At 46.7% G+C, this 17,855-nt stretch overlaps 1 protein-coding gene across 14 annotated transcripts in view; it reads right to left on the reverse strand.

Annotated features, from left to right (window-relative positions):
- Positions 1-17,855, reverse strand: part of TMEM232 (transmembrane protein 232) — a 184,936-nt gene that overhangs the window by 102,310 nt on the left and 64,771 nt on the right. For all 14 annotated transcript variants that reach the window (XM_069962985.1, XM_069962990.1, XM_069962980.1 and 11 more), the window contains 5 exons: positions 17,267-17,372; positions 15,688-15,845; positions 13,776-13,875; positions 12,912-13,039; positions 2,245-2,417 (listed from right to left, as the gene is read on the reverse strand). In XM_069962985.1, coding sequence (XP_069819086.1) covers positions 2,245-2,417; positions 12,912-13,039; positions 13,776-13,875; positions 15,688-15,845; positions 17,267-17,372 — 665 coding nt within the window. The remainder of the gene's footprint in view (positions 1-2,244; positions 2,418-12,911; positions 13,040-13,775; positions 13,876-15,687; positions 15,846-17,266; positions 17,373-17,855) is intronic.

The raw sequence follows: 17,855 nt of genomic DNA on the forward strand, positions 1-17,855 counted from the left end.
TACCATGTGACTTCCTGTGCTACCTCAGTCTATTCCCTACCATCAAGGGGATAGGTTGTCTGTTAGTCCTCTCTCTCCCTGCCAAAGAGAGAGGCCTGCGTTGTGCTCTGCTGCTCCAGTCCACTGGCTGTGTTCCTGTCTCAAGTCTCAAGATTCTCATCTGGGTGTCGATTCTTCAGTCATTCTTCAGTTCCTCTCATCATCATCTTCTCAAATCATCAACAGCAAGTATTCAATTCAAGTCTCATTCCACCCAGCATCTCAGCTTCAGTATCACTACTACTCCCATTATTCAGCACGCTAATCTCACAGCCTATTGCAGCATCACCCATTATTCTGCTTTATTCAAGATTGCCTTATTCCCGGTTGCATCCGGAGAGACTGTTGCTACTAGTTACCACCGTTACAATAAATATACAACTACCGTTGTTTCTGAACCTTGGCATTGGTGTGATCATTGGTGCCCTGACTAAGGACAACGAAGAATCGCACGCCCAGTATCCCCGCATGGTCAGGAGCCCGGCTTCCAGCTGTAGCACCCTCGTGCTTAAACCGTGACCACTACATCCTACAGCTGCCCCGATTCCTGCACCCTCACAACATCTGTATAGCGGAGTGGCCCCCAGGGGCCAAGGGGCGTCGCATACTGAGCTGCAGTTATGGGGGTCAGATATGTTACTGGCTATGATGCATTACATAGAGGGCGCATGATACTAATGTGACCCTTGTGCCTCTCATACACATATACTGTATACAGCCATATACACCATACTGCGCACACGCTGATCTCCACACTGACACATAGCACGACCGGCTGCTGCTCCTGCTTTATTGTAGCGTTTTTCTGGTCTCCAAAAAATAAAAATGCGAGAAAAACTGGAAAAGATTTTTTTTTGAAGTTTTTGACTTTAGGTGTAATTGACTTTTTTTTCCGTTGGTGTTCGAGACAAACAGAAAAAATCCCATTGAACTCTATAGGAGAGAAATAACACAATTCCCATGAAAAAAAAAAAAAAAAACAACTCAAAAAACGAAAAAACTTTTGCTGCGTTTTGCAAAAACTGCAAAAGAGGGGAGAAAACGCCACAAAAAAAGCCAAGTATAGCATTTCATAAATTTCCATTAAAGTGTCCCTCGTTTTTTTTTTTGTTTTTTTTGCAGAGATCAATAGTCCAGGCGATTTTAAGAAACTATTTAATTGGGTTTATTAGGCAAATATGCCATTATCTGCATTCAAGAAGACTTTCCCAGGTCCCCCTCCCTTCCTCCTCTCTTTCATTCACTGCTCATTATTAGGAAATCTCGACCCTTTTTATCAGTCGAGCCCTGTGTAACCTATAGAGAGGGGAGGGGGGAGGAGGGAGATTAGTCGCCAGCAGAGAGCAGAGAACAAAGGATAACACAGTGGGAACTGTGTAAAAGCTGGTATTCAGAGGCCAGAGAGGTCAATCCTGACTTTAGAGGAAACAGCTCAGTGATGTAGCTGTAAATTAACTCTTTGTTGTCCTGTTTTGGTGCCTCATCTCCCTCCTCCCCTCTCCATAAAGAACCATGAAGACGGGGGGAGAGCTTCAGACTGCTTTTTCATAATAAAAATGCATTTTTCAGCTAATAAACCCAATTACAAAGTTTCTTAAAATCGCTTGTACTATTGATTTTTGTAAAGACAATTTAAACGACAGTGACACTTTCCTGGCCACTGAGGTTCTGCTTAAAAAAATGCTGTGGCGTTTTTTTTTTTTGCGTGTGTCTTTGCAAAAAGTTTAGTTAAGTTTAGTCTTAAGGGTTGCTCCTTAAGGGTTGCTCCCTTGGGACCCACCTCAGTTAGCATGGGCAGAGAGTTTCTTACTAAGGATATGTTCCCACTATGGGCCGCAAATAATTATGATCAATATTATTTGCGGCCATTTTTTTAAAACAGTTCTGCACCAAAAACCATGCTGTAAAATCTTCACTGATTTTTTTTTTGCCCGTGTGAACACATCCTAAGGACTTACCCTACTCCAATAATCTCACTATTACCCATTCTGAACAGTAAGCCATAAAAAAAAAAATCTGTGCTGAAAGGCAAATTCTTTAATTTGCCACAAGACCTCAGCTAAAACGACGATAAAAGACAAGCATTATGGGAAAATCACAAGGTTCACAATATAAAGGACAATATTTTCTGCAATTGCCAAATTAAATTACTATGTAAATTTTTGGTAATGTTATGCAGGCAATAAACTCTTTTTTAATACAAACCAGTTTTCTTGATGTAGCCGTTCCTTTAGGAGGAGAAGATGCTTGCTAACATCATGTAAATTTGTACTATTATTTGGAACATGCTGCCAAATCATAAGCGCGTGCCAGAGAAATGTGTCTGTTTCAGCTGCTCTCGAATCGAAACTCAATTTGTCTTGGAGATCTGGTTGTTTCTGTAAGACATAAGGAGAAATACCTGAATAACAATGCCAAGAAAACATGGTGCCACATCTTATCAAAGAATAAATCACATATTTCTCCAGCAGACACATATTTTATGATGAAGAACGCACTATAGTTTGCAAAGGAAAGAACCAAAAACGTTCTTTTCATGAGGCCAACTAAGCAGGCAGTACACAATGGTATATGGGGGGGGGGGTTACAGGTCCTTAAAGCAACTCTGCAACCACAATCTGACCCCCCAAGCCGCTTGTACCTTCAGATAGCTGCCTTTAATCCAAGATCTGTCCTGGGGTCCGTTCGGCAGGTGATGCAGTTATTGTCCTAAAAAACAACTTTTACACTTGCAGCCCTGTGTCAGATTGGCGTGGCCTAGAGTGTGCGTGCCCAAGCCTTGCACCGCCCCTCCATCCCTCCTCCCTGCCCTCCTCATTAGGAATGCCCTGGGTAGGATTTTTCCTATTTATAAACTCACACAAGATGTGTATGTTGGCACTGTCCCAGATTATAGGAGACCAAACTTGGACCTTACCGTGACTCTCCCTTGGTTTGTGTAACTCTACCGTAGGTGGTGCTTAGCTTGAGAAAACAGTCCAGTAAAGTCTTCGCACAAAAGGATAAGATGAAGTGCGGCAGCTCACCAAAATCGGTTAAAAGATGCTTTATTTGGACATAGAAGGCATCAACAGCAGGTACTATTCAAAAATAAACAGAGCGACGGCCGTTTCATGTGTAAAACGCTTCTTCTCGGCTCACAAATACAGCATTTATCCTATTTATCACCTGTCTGAACACTGCACCTGTGCTGGATCGTTAAGGCACCTGTGCAGTGTCCACACTAGTGATGAATAGGAAAAATACTGCCCAGGCCATTCCTAATGATGAGGAGGGTGGGGAGGAGGGACAGAGAGACGGTGCAAGGCTTGGGCACACACACTCTAGGCCACGCCAATTTGACACAGGGCTGCAAGTTTAAAAGTTGTTTTTTAGGACAATAACTGCATCACCTGCCGAACGGACCCCAGGGCGGATCTTGGATTAAAAGCAGCTACCTGAAGGTACAAGAGGTTTGGGAGGGTCAGATTGTGGGTACAGAGTCGCATTAATCCTTACGATAGAAACATATCCCAGTTTTGTAAAGCTTGTAAAATGTTTCACACATTTACATTAGAGTCACAGTTCCGCAAGTGCCACCAATATCAGCCCAGGAACCGAAATATCGTTTGTACACTGTGGTCAGTATAAGATTTATATAGATTATACTTTAACTATACGTTTATAAGAAACCTACTAACAGTGATGAAGCCCCTTCACTTAGCTATGACTGATAATTCAAGCATCCAATCAGATCATATGGTAGCTGTAGGGGTCAGGAATACTCTCAATATACAGATCTGGGCATCTAAGAAGAAGATCCACCCCCTGGGCAACTGCAGACATATTTATCTCAAACTGCTGACAGGTCTACCTTTAGGTTGTGTTCACAAGTAGCGAGTTTCCAGGTCCTTGCACACTGGCAACCTGCTCAGCCAAACACTGGCTGCAACAGAAAAGCTCAGAGATCAGCTGAGCGGGCTGCCAGTGAGGAGGGACCAGGAGATTGAAGCAGGAGCGTGCCAGAGGATAGTGGGCAGGTGAGCAATAGCTGTTTATTGTTTTTTAACCCCATGGCAGTTAAATAGTTACCAAGGTGGTTGTCAGGAACTCACCTGACCTGGCTCCTGCGGCGTTTTCTTCGGGCTCGGCTGACACAAAGTGACGAGTGACGTCACTGAGACCCGACGGCGTCCCTAGTAACCAGGGACGCCGCGGTCTCACGTGACAGTCAGCCGGCCGGCCGGCACAGCTGATGCGGCTCCCGTGCAGGCTGAGTGACAGATCGCTCTGCCACTCGGCCTGCATCGCTGCAGCTGTATTGCTACTGGAATCAGGAGACCGGACCAATCAGTTTCTGGTCCGGGCTCCTGATCCAGTATAAAGTGAAGTTTAAGCCAGTTGGTAATCGCTGGCTATTAGTTCATTCTGATCCCAGCTCCCCCCGTCCTATTCCTGCGAACCCCGTCCTAATACCTTCTGCCTGATTACTCGTGTTCTGACCTCCGCCTGACTTTTGACTATCCCTTGTGTTCCTGACTTTGTACTACGTTGCCCATGTGGTTTGACCTGGATTGTTTGACTATTCTTTATTGTGTTTGTCTGTCCGTCTTGTTCTGTGTGTCACGTACGCAGCGTAGGGAACGTCTCCGTGGTTGTCCGCGACCGCCTAGGGTCGACTGAGGCAAGTAGGCAGGTGACAGTGGGTGGGTTCAGTTCAGGACCCACTGTCTGGTTGTGTTTGTTATTCCTGACAGAATAGCCAGCCTTCTTACTGCCGTTCCCTCATGGACAATCGAACGGCCATGTCTAATATCGTGGACCAAATGCAGCGGCTCAACACTATGGTTCAGGAGCTTGCTGTAAGGGTCCAAGACCAAGAGACAACACCCCGACAATTCACGGTAACCTCCCCAACACCTCCTGAGCCACCCGTTCAGCTCCCAGATAAGTTCTCGGGGGACAGGAGCAGGTTCTGTGCATTCAGGGAGGGGTGCAAGTTATTTTTTAGATTGCGCCCCCGCTCTTCGGGAGACGAGTCTCAGAAGGTCGGCATCATCATATCCCTTCTCCAAGGGCCACCGCAAGAGTGGGCGTTCTCCCTGCCCCCTGACTCCCCTGCAGACTTCTGACCAATTTTTTATGGCCTTGGGGTTACTTTATGATGACCCAGACAGTGCAGCCAATGCTGACCGTCAGTTGACTGGGTTGAGACAGGGCCGACGTCCAGTGGAGGAGTACTGCTCTGAGTTCAGGCAGTGGAGTGGTCTCTCCACGTGGAACGACTCGGCCCTCCGATTTCAGTTTCGGGCAGGCCTTAGTGACCGACTGAAAGATATGTTAGTGGCATATCCCCCTCCTGACTCGTTAGAAGAGAGCATGACTTTAGCTATTAGAGTGGAACGGCGACTTAGGGACCGACAAAGAGAGAGGGGTACCCCCGACCTCCCTAAAAACCCTGTATCACTGATTCCGAACCCCAAGCCTTCCCTTCCTGTCTCTTCCTCACCTGAAGAACCCATTAAATTCATTAAAGGTTTTTCTATCATAGCCAAACCTCTTACAGATTTTACCAAAAAGGGGGCGGATCTGGTACACTGGTCCACAGAGGCTATCAAGGCCTTCGACACACTTCGGCACTGCTTCTCAGAGGCTCCAGTGTTGATTCAGCCGGATTTAGAGCGGCCATTTATTGTTGAAGTGGACGCATCCGAGGTAGGGGTGGGAGCAGTCTTGTCTCAGGGATCGGACACCCTTACTCACCTCCGGCCAGTTGCGTACTTCTCGAGGAAATTCTCTCAGGCAGAGTGCAATTATGATATTGGTAATCGGGAATTACTAGCCATTAAGATGGCCTTTGATGAATGGAGGCATTTCTTAGAAGGTGCCAAGCATAAGGTGACTGTACTGACGGATTACAAAAATCTAGTGTATCTCGATACTGCTAAGCGTCTTTCTCCACGTCAGGCCCGGTGGGCCTTATTATTTGCCAGATTCCACTTTGAGATTACCTATCAACCTGGTTCTTGCAATATCAAGGCTGACGCCCTCTCCCGCAGTTTTGATCTCGAAAACAGCTCCGAAAATCAGGTCGATACGATTTTAAGACCCGGGGTTGTGGTATCTGTCCTACAACCAGACCTGGTGACTCTAATTGCGCAGTCACAAGACCTAGCCCCCCATAACACACCTGAATCTCTCCTGTTTGTACCGCTGAACCTTCGTCTCCGAGTATTAGAGGAGATTCATAGCTCCGTGTTGCCAGGGCATCCTGGTGTTGCAGGTACCAAGTACTTGCTCTCACGTCACCTTTGGTGGCCAACCTGGACTCGAGACGTAAAATCATTTGTTGAAGCCTGCTGTAACGCCTGGAGTAGTGGATCCACTGGACCGGCACCAGCGATGGCACAAACCTCACCAGGGAGCGGAGTCTAAGGGGCCGCTGGTTTTCACCAGAGCCCGCCGCAAGGCGGGATGGACTTGCTGCGGCAGGCGACCCCCAGGTCGCTACCCCTGGCTTGGTTGCTGGTGTCGGCAGGCGAGGCGTGGCAGGAGATGGCACAGGCAATGGTCTGCAGGTGAGAGCGCACGTGACAGGCTGGACACGGGAACAGGTGGAGTGACAGGGAAACAGGAACCAGGAACAGGGACTTGGGACCAGGTAACGGACAGGACTCAGGAACAGGGACTTGGGACCAGGTAACGGACAGGACTCAGGAACAGGGACTTGGGACCAGGTAACGGACAGGACACAGGAACAACAGGGAGCTGGGCCAAACGCTATGGGAAGCATGTAGAGGCTCCAACACAGGGGACAGGGCATGCTGGGATTTATAGGGGAGTGATTAGGTGCAACTACCAATTAGGAGCGCACTGCCCCTTTAAATCTGAGACAGCCGGCGCGCGCGCGCCCTAGGAGGCGGGGACGCGCGCGCCGGCCGGCACAGCGGGAGACAGGAGCGTGGAGAGGTGAGGCGCCCCCCGGGGCCGAGGTGATAGCAGCGCCGGGTCCCCGACTATGGACACCGGCTGCTGCATGGGGCAGGAAGCGGTCGCGGCGGCGGCCCGGACCGCGGGACGCCGCCGCGGCCGCGACAGTACCCCCCCCCCTTTGGCCTCCCCCTCTTTCTTGCCTGCAGATGGCACAGGAAGCCACAAAGTCTTTGACATCTTGAAACAGACTAGGCCACCAGTAGTGGCGAGAGATCCGTTGGCCGGTCTTACGGACTCCAGGGTGCCCGGCCTCCAACGAGGAATGACCCCACTTCAAAATACCTCTTCGAAGCGCAGGGTGAACATGAGTCTTTCCGGGGGGTACTCTCTGAAGCGAGGAGGTGACGACTGGTGCTAGGCGATCAGGCGGTAAAACATGGCAAGGGACTGTGGGTCTGTGGACGAGGACCTTCTGTAAGTTCTCCCGGTGGTGAGAGGACACGACCTTAGTCTTGGGTACGGAGAGAGGGTACACCTCGGCAGAGAAGGCATCCGCCGAGTCTTGGTCTTCTGCCGGTAGGTCGGGTAGAGGCTTGGCTGGGACAGGAAACGACATAGTACACTTGGTCTGAGGTGACCTGAGACACTGGTTGGAACAGTCCTGACCCCAACTGAGAATCTCCCCGGTTCTCCAGTCCAGTTGAAGGGCATGTTCTTGCAGCCACGGGAGTCCCAGGAGGACCGCGGGGGAAGAATGGGGCAGGACGTAGAAGGATATCTCTTCTTGATGTAAAGGACCCACCTGGAGGACTAAAGGTGCGGTCTGGTAGTACACACGGTCGGTAAGAATTTCGCCTGTGACCGAGGAGATAGACAGGGGCCTGGCTAGTCGGGTCACGGGTAGCCGCCATCTTTGGACCAATGTTGCCGCAATAAAACTGCCTGCTGACCCAGAATCGAGGAAGGCAGTAGTCTGATGATTTCGTCCTGAGAGAGTCCGGATGGAAACTGGCATAGACAGACTTGGAATGGTGGCATTCACACCTAGGGACACCTGTCCCACCGGACCTAGGTGCGAGCATTTTCCGGATGTTTGGGGACGTAGGGGACATCCCAGCCGGAAGTGATCGGAACCACCGCAATAGAGACAGAGATTCTGCTCCAGGCGCCGGATTCTTTCATCAGGCGTCAGGTGAGCCCGTTCCACCTGCATAGGAATCTCAGGAGAGGGTTGGGACATCGAAAGGTCAGGATTCTGGAAAACCGGCGCCAGCTGGGGATGGCGACGGGAACGGGTTAGTAAATGTTCATGCCGAACCTCCTCCTCCCTCTCCGAAAAACGAGTATCAACTCGGGTGGCCAGTAGAATGAGTTCGTTCAGGGAGGTAGGCAGGTCTCGGGCAGCGAGCACGTCTCTCACACGACTAGACAGGCCCTTCTTGAAGGTGGCCAATAGGGCGGCCTCGTTCCAGTCCAATTCGGCTGCCAGGGTGCGGAACTGGATGGCGTAGTCACCAACAGAGGAGCTGCCTTGAGAGAGGTTGAGGAGAGCAGTCTCGGCTGAAGAAGCACGGGCAGGTTCCTCAAAGACGGAGCGAAACTCGAATAGGAAGGCCCGGAGATTGGCAGCAACTGGATCATCACGGTCCCACAGTGGCGTGGCCCAGGCCAGGGCTCTACCTTCTAATAGGCTGATGATGAAAGCCACTTTAGAGCGCTCGGTGGAAAACTGACTACTCAAAAGTTCAATGTGCATGGTGCACTGAGTCAAGAATCCTCTGCACAACTTAGAGTCCCCAGAGTACTTGCTTGGGAGGGCCAGTCGGAGTGAAGAAGAAGCGTCAGGAGGTGGTGTGCGCTGGGCAGTAGTCTGCTGCTGTAAGGCGGCAGTGAGTTGCTGGATCTGCTGTGACTGCTTCTGGATTTGTTGCGCCTGCTGAGTGACCACTCTGGCGACATCACGGAGATCAGGCACCTCGCCGGGATCCATGGTTGGAGCCTACTGTAACGCCTGGAGTAGTGGATCCACTGGACCGGCACCAGCGATGGCACAAACCTCACCAGGGAGCGGAGTCTAAGGGGCCGCTGGTTTTCACCAGAGCCCGCCGCAAGGCGGGATGGACTTGCTGCGGCAGGCGACCCCCAGGTCGCTACCCCTGGCTTGGTTGCTGGTGTCGGCAGGCGAGGCGTGGCAGGAGATGGCACAGGCAATGGTCTGCAGGTGAGAGCGCACGTGACAGGCTGGACACGGGAACAGGTGGAGTGACAGGGAAACAGGAACCAGGAACAGGGACTTGGGACCAGGTAACGGACAGGACTCAGGAACAGGGACTTGGGACCAGGTAACGGACAGGACTCAGGAACAGGGACTTGGGACCAGGTAACGGACAGGACACAGGAACAACAGGGAGCTGGGCCAAACGCTATGGGAAGCATGTAGAGGCTCCAACACAGGGGACAGGGCATGCTGGGATTTATAGGGGAGTGATTAGGTGCAACTACCAATTAGGAGCGCACTGCCCCTTTAAATCTGAGACAGCCGGCGCGCGCGCGCCCTAGGAGGCGGGGACGCGCGCGCCGGCCGGCACAGCGGGAGACAGGAGCGTGGAGAGGTGAGGCGCCCCCCGGGGCCGAGGTGATAGCAGCGCCGGGTCCCCGACTATGGACACCGGCTGCTGCATGGGGCAGGAAGCGGTCGCGGCGGCGGCCCGGAACGCGGGACGCCGCCGCGGCCGCGACACCTGCGAAGTCTGTGCTAGATCTAAGGTTCCCCGTAGACCACCGGAGGGCCTGTTACACCCCCTGCCGGTCCCTACGAGACCTTAGACGCACTTGTCTATGGATTTTATTACGGACTTGCCTGTGTCTAGGGGTAAAACGGTCATTTGGGTGGTGGTGGATCGTTTTTCTAAAATGTGTCACCTCATTCCACTACGTAAACTCCCCAGTGCTCGTTTATTAGCCAAGCTGTTTGTCAACCATGTTCTGCGCTTGCATGGGGTACCAGAGAACATTGTTTCCGATAGAGGTGTCCAGTTTGTTGCTACGTTTTGGAGAGAATTTTGTGGTAAGTTGGGTACCGTGTTGTCCTTCTCTTCTGCCTTTCACCCCCAGACTAATGGGCAAACTGAGAGGGTCAACCAGTCACTGGAGCAATTCCTCAGGTGTTTTGTGTCGGATACCCAGGACAAATGGCGTGACTTTATTTCTCTCGCCGAATTTGCAATCAATAACCAGGAGCAACGTGCTATTAAGATGTCGCTATTTTTTTGTAATTATGGGTTTAATCCCAGATACTCGTCCGTTCACTCCGCCGAGTCTATAAACCCCTCTGCAGAGGCTATTTTCTCCAAACTGTGCACAGTTTGGGCCCAAGCTCATCAGAGCTTGGTTAAAGCCCAAGAATCCTCCCAAAAGTATGCTAACAAAGACGCATATCTGGCCACCAATATGCAGTTGGTGATAAGGTCTGGCTCTCTACTAAGAATCTCAAACTAAGGGTACAATCTGGAAAACTGACACCCAAATACATTGGGCCATATACTATTGTGGAAATCATCAATCCAGTTACTTTCAGACTCAAACTGCCTACATCTTTAAGAATTCATTCTGTTTTTCACAAAGCCTTGCTGAAAAAATATGTGCCACCGGTGTTCCCGTCACCTCCTCCTGCTCCACTAGTCGTCCAGGGTGAACTGGAGTATGAGGTAGAGAGAATTTTAAATTCTCGGTGGGTACAAGGTTCATTGCAATACCTAATCCACTGGAAGGGTTTCGGACCAGAGGAGCGTACATGGGTGGCAGTTAGGGACATACACGCTCCTCAGTTAGTCCGACGATATCATGCCCAGAATCCGTCTAAACCCGGTCCAGTGGATAAGGGTCCTGAGGCCCCTCATAAGAGGGGGGGTAATGTCAGGAACTCACCTGACCTGGCTCCTGCGGCGTCTTCTTCGGGCTCGGCTCCGGCGGCCGGCTCGAGAGCGCGCCGACACTCCACCCGCCGGAGCCGAGTGACGCCACGGAGACCCGACGGCGTCCCTAGTAACCAGGGACGCCGCGGTCTCACGTGACAGTCAGCCGGCCGGCACAGCTGGTGCGGCTCCCGTGCAGGCTGAGTGACAGATCGCTCTGCTGTTGACAAAGACCAGTGCGGTGGGAACGTGTGCAGCTCTCACGCAAATAAAGATTTACTGCTTATGACTCTATGGTAGCTACGCCACTGTTCGCAGACTGTCTGGGCACATTAAACCATGGATTTAGAGGTCAGAACGGTCAGTGCTTATCTGGGAGCTTGGTGAGAGAAGATTGCAGGATGATATGGTGTGTAGGGCTGCCTTTTCTCCTCTCTGTGCTCACTTGCCCCCCTCGACCCTTCCCCTCTCCATAGAGCATAATGGACTTCTTCTGAAGTGAGGGGGGAGGTAGGAAAACAGCTTTTTGAGTACAGAAGGAAACTTTTTTGCTTAATAAAACCTATTACGGAGTTTCTTAGAATCACTTGTACTATTAATATTTATACTATTGTTTTCTGAAAAATGATATTTATATGGCAGCTACACTTTAACTAGCAGGTACAGGCTGCCATATATCTGTAGGTGCTGATAATTCTTGTTTGCGCAGTGCACTCCGGAGGCAGCACGTGCACAGTCGAGTCTTGAGGCAGCTCTCCACAGCAGGGAATATGATTGTTCCTGTGCTGCCTCTGGAATCCACGTGGGATTTCAATAGTACTGGCATTGATGTAAGGCACACTAGACCCGTGTCATTTTTCAACCTAGGTAACTATACAGACTGAATGGGGCCGAGCTGCAATACCATATCCACACAGAACACTTTAGAGTCACATTACATTAAAAATGTGTCTAAAATGAAGATGAGTACAGCAGTGCTGCAGGCCGAGAGAGCAATGATCTCCCACCTTTGCAGAATAAGGTGCCTGGCCTTAAACTCCACTGCTGCTTCTGAGCGTTTTCAATTCACAATTTCAGTTTATTAAGCAACATTTCTCACTTGGGTGTTTATTACTACACCACAATAGCATTTGGAGGCACAACACTTTTCTGCTTATGCCAGCAGACCTCCGGTAATATCCAATAATGCAGCACTGGTATTGCAGTGTGAGTGTTTGTAAGAAAATCCAGGCAACAATTTAAACCCAGTACCATATTAATCCTCTATACCCAATTCACACCTAGTATCAGGTTATTAGGTATTGATAGAAAGAATATGTGCAATATACTTTACACAAAGAAACACAGACATGGTACTTAACTATATCGTACTTGAATTGGTGCGCTCCATTTACCCTGGGTGACACGACACCACTATTCTCATTATCAGGGGGGGGTGCCAGAAGGTAGACCACTACTGATCAAATAAAACCTATCCTATTGATAATAGGTATTAGGTTTTAGGAAAACATTTTTTAAGAGGTTGTCCATCTTGAAAAACATCCATGCCAAAAAAGGGGAGCTCATTGTAAAGGGGACCGTACTGTCAAGGATTTTTTCAAGATTGAAAACCCCTTTAATGGTGCGTTCACACCTACAGGATCTGCAGCTGATTTTCTGCAGCAGATTTCATTTAAATAACTGAACACAACATCAAATCTGCTGCAGATCTGCTGCAGATCCTGTAGGTGTGAACGCACCCTAAAGAGGTTTTCCGTAAAACAAATCTGCTAAGATACCTGGTAACATTACAGTCTATGGCCCTGCCTTCTCGCAGTGGATTTTAATTCACTGAAAGAATAAAGTGAAAGCTATGTTTAACCAATTAGCTGCCGGTAAAAATAATAAATAGCTAATGCTTACCTGCAGAATGTAAAAGTAACCTGAGGAGGGACACAATATCAGCCCTATCTCACTAGCCGCTTACATGCAATGTTTTGCCATTCCCAACCTCCTCCCCTCAATATCACATAATAAAGTCACAGAGGAAGTGTGCGCCATGCTTACCTGTAAAAATACCTTGGTTTCTTGGGAAGTGTCTAAATCACATATGATTTCTCCAACTTTTAACATTACATGCATAGATGAAAGAACATTTGGATACGGCTGATACGTCATTTCACATGCTGGCAGGGCTATGTAAGAGATAACATGGTAAAATCATTTAAAACTTAGAACAGACCAGAAGAATACATTAGAGTCTGAGGCTGAAAAACATTAAAGGGTTACCTGTCGTTTATTTATATATTTATTTTTGCAGAAATCAATAGTACAGGCGATATTTAGAAACTTTGTAATTGGGTTTATTATCCGAAAAATGCATTTTTATCATAAGAAAGCAGTTTAAAGCTCTCTCCCCTGTCTTCATTGTTCTCTATGGAGAGGGAGATAAGGCACCAAAACAGGACAACAAAGAGTTAATTTACAGCTACATCACTTGGCTATCTCCTCTGAAGTCAGCACTGACCTCTCTGACCTCTGAAGAGGCTTTCACACAGCTCCCGCTGTGTAATCCTTTGTTCTCTGTTGCTGACTAATCTCCCTCCTCCCTCCTCCCCCCTCCCCTCTCCATAGAACAGACAGGGCACGTCTGATGCAACAAGACGTTATTTCCTGATAATGAGCAGTGAATGAGAGAAAGGAGAGGAGGGAGGGAGGGCTGGGGAAAGTCTTTTTGAATGCAGATAATGGCATATTTGCCTAATAAACCCAATTACAAAGTTTTTTAAAATCGCCTGGACACTTTAAGCTGTATGCAAGTATACACTGGACTAAATTTTATCAGATACCATACTGTCCACAGAAGTACATTTAGATATACATTTATTTCATTATTTATGATAAACCTTCTAAATATGCTGGGAAACTAACCTTTTAGATATGTAGAGAGTCTGCTTTTTTGCTCCTCAAAATGGTGTAGATGCCCAAGGAGATAGAAGGTATAAAGTCTTATAAAAGCCAAAAATCCAAGCTGTTAAAGAAATTACAGAGAAATACAACTTATTATGTACACAGTGTAATTGCTTATTAATTCACTCCCTATTGGGTTACGGTTATCGGAAGCATCCTAATGTTTGCCCTTTACATAGCAACTAGTGTAAATCATAATTTATGCTTTCTAATTTGTGTCTAATACACTTTTAATGCTGAATGCTCCTGTGTATGGGGAGGATGGGGGCCTGACGGGAGAGATAAGCGATGGCCGGGTGATCGTTCAGCCGTCAGTTAGTGGAGGTGAACTGCCAGCTTAAAGAGAACCTATTATCTAATTTTAAGTGTTGCTGTTATAAAAGTGTAAAAACTGTGTCCCTTAGGGTACAAACACACGCGGCATATACGCTGCGTATTTACTGCTGCGATACACAGCAGATACGCAGCAGATTAGATCTAAATAACTGAACACGGTATCAAATCTGCTGCGTATTTGCTGCGTATCTGCTGCGTATCTGCTGTGTGTGTTTGTACCCTTAATGTATTTTTTAAGATAAAGACTGCAAAGGCAGTCTATCTATTACTTCCCCTAATCCTCTGTCCCAATGCTGTAACCTTGGGCGCCACCATCTTGGTGACATCACTACATTCCAGAGTTCCAAGATGGCAGCCCCCAGCTCTGGGACAGAGAATTAGGTGAAGTATTAGATACAGACTGCAAAGGCCATCTGTATCTTTATGAATACACTTTTATAGTAGGGACACTTAGTATTAGACAGCGATCTTCCGTTGGATAATGCGGGATCACCATGTCTCTGCATGCCAGGAAGTTCTGGTCTTGTGCCGACTCATTTGAAAAGAGCCGATGCAAGCCCATAAAAAAAAAGAGAAATAAAGATAAAAGGCGTCTAGAAAAATATGGATGGATATAGAAAAATTATTAAATTAAAACTGATTAAATAAATGAATAAAAAAACGGTGATTGGTTCTCTTTAAAACTAGACACTTAGCAGATAAGAATAAGAAACAAAGAAGACTCCAGAGAAGACAAGATCATAGATAAACATTAGACCGACACAGGAGAGGATGACAGTGAGGAATCTATCAAAGAAATGTCATTTCCATGGAATCCAATGGGAATTCAATGCTATTGTATGGCCTACAGTTGTATACACCTGAGCTTTAAAATTAGTTCACATGCCAGAAGATTGAGGCCTTATTTCCACGTTCCGTGCACAGTCCATATATACGGATGGTGTGCAACGGAACTCCTGACATCATGTATCATTATGATGCCGGGCGCTATGAAACAGTTTAAATCTTTGCGCTACTGTACTGACACAGCCGCACTGAACATGGGAATAAGGCTTTAATCTTCTGGCATGTGAAGTAAATTTTAAAGCTCAAATGTATGCAACTGTATGCCATATAATAGCATTGATTTCTCACTGTATGCCATGGCATTTCTTTAATGGATGCCTAACTGTCAATCCTCTGCACAGAGCGTGGGAATAACGTCTTACCTGGAGTATATGCCGAACAGTCCAAATACAAAAAAAAACCTCTGATGCAATTTTGTTTTTTACTTTTAAGTAAATAAATTAGGTTTATTGTTATTTTTGATATTTATATGACCACAGTTGATGTAGCCAATGTCCTATCTTGCAGTGCTTAATATCCTAATACTCAAAGTAATCGGAGGTGTTATAAGCCTATATATACGGTAGTATTTGTTCACTAGTTCTATGAATATGACACCTGTCAGAACAATTCTGCACCTTATCACAGACACAAAATATCACTGTTCTATGAGTGTTTTCTTAAGGAATAATAAGATAAAAATGTTCTGTACCTTTGAAAGCTTGACTTCACTAGTTAACAGGTATGGCTTATGAGCGGCATCACAACAGATTCTATAAAGAACAGACTCAGCAATAAAGAACAATGCCGAGATCTGGTCTTGATGTATTTCAGCTTGATCAAGTGAGAGAATCAGTATCTCCAAAGCTTCTGTAAAAAAGCATGGTTTACAGTGGTTAATACAGGGTTTTCAAAAAGAAATCTAGGCCAATGTCCTAATTTTGATGATTGTACCTGTTTTAGGAAACACAGCAGGGTCTTATTTATTTCACTTTAAAGTTCCTCCTGTGCCACCTAACACCAACTATCAATCCAACTCCCCTTCCTGTGACATCACTCAGTGGTCTGCGGCTATTGGCTGAGGCTTCACTTCCTGTTCTGCCCACCAGCTGCATAAACTGTGCACATAACACTGTTTAAGGGAAACTAACAGCAGGTTCAAACATATGAAGAAGGTGATGTGAAGCCCGCAGATCTTCTATAAAAATAGAGGCAGGGAATAAGACGTCACTACTTTATGCAGATGCATACTGTACGTAGGCAGTGCAGAAGAAGCTGGTGGGCGGGGTGTTATACTGGGATCGGGGAACGCCCCTAGGGCACCAAGGCAGCTCATTTACATATTTTTTATCGATATATCAAAACTGAGCAACAGATTAAAATGAAAAAAATATTTGTGGACTTTTCTTACATCACATACAGGTACAGAAAGTTTATACATAGAGTTTCCCTTTAAAGGACAACTCCGGCGATTTTTTTAAAGTGACTCTGTACCTACAATCTTTCCCCCTCAAACCGCTTGTACCATCAAGATAGCTGCTTTTAATCCAAGATCTGTCCTGGGGTGATGCAGTTATTGTCCTAAAAAACAACTTTTGCAGATGATGCAGTTATTGTCCTAAAAACAACTTTTAAACTTGCAGCCCTGTGCCAAACTGCCACAGCCTAGAGTATCTGTGCCCTAATCTTGCACCACCCCTCCGTCCCTCCTCTCCACCCTCCTCATCATTAGTAATGCCACTGGCAGGATTTTTCCTATTCCTCTGCAGTGAAAACTGCACAGGTGCCTTAACGATCCAGCCCATGTGCCGTGTTCACACGGGTGATGAATAGGAAAATACCTGCATGGAGCATTTCTAATGATGAGGAGGGCAGGAAGGAGGGACAGAGAGGGTGTGCCATCCTAATGCATGGTCACTCTAGGCCACGCCAATTTGACACAGGGCTGCAAGTTTAAAAGTTGTTTTTTAGGACAATAACTACATTCCCTTCCGAATGGACCCCAGGACAGATCTTGGATTAAAAGCAGCTATCCGAAGGTACAAGCGGTTTGGGGGGGGGGGGGGCAGATTGTGGGTACAGAGTTGCTTTAACTCAATAGATGTATGATTTTCTTAGACTTTTAAACTATGTTACCATTTTACTGCAATACTAAACACACAAGAGAGGTACTATTTCTAGAAATAAATTTTTATTTTATGATTTCCAATATTTGTCCTACAGTATAGTAATGAACATTATAGCCATGGTAATAGTGGCTTCTTATTGTAATAAGACGAGTGATAGGTTACCTTCTTCAATTTTTCCTTTACATTGAGCCATTAAAATTAATTCAGTCCATGCAAGATGAAGGTTTCCACAATGACCAGAACCTTTTAAATGGAGTCCTGACTGTCTCTGAAAATAATACCAGTGTAATTATTATTATTGTTAAGAAGAAAATACATTGTATTATTTTTTCACTTATTTATTACTTTGCTAGTTTATGTTCCTTTTATATGTATGCCTTCAATGTCGACAGCCCTTGTGTATGAACTCTGAACAGCTGTGCTGCACACTTTCCACTATATATAATTTTTTAGGCTGAGGATGAATGTAATTGGAGAAATAATCCTCAAATCTTTATTGTTTCCAAATTTAATCAACAGATTTCAATTTAGGGGCAAAAGCTGGAAGCAAAATAGATCAGTGAGTTTACTAACCAGGGACAGATCACGGAAAATGTCTATGATTTAGAAGCAATTTCTAGTAAAAAATAGAATTTCCATTACTAGTTCTCTGCTTAGAAAATTAAGAACGTAAAGGGGTATTCCAGAGAAGTTTTTTTTTTCTATTAAACTGTGTCCTGAGAACTGTTAAATAGAAAATAATCTCTCTGGA

The sequence above is a fragment of the Dendropsophus ebraccatus genome, chromosome 3 (assembly GCF_027789765.1).
Source record: "Dendropsophus ebraccatus isolate aDenEbr1 chromosome 3, aDenEbr1.pat, whole genome shotgun sequence".
Taxonomy (NCBI): Eukaryota; Metazoa; Chordata; class Amphibia; order Anura; family Hylidae; genus Dendropsophus; species Dendropsophus ebraccatus.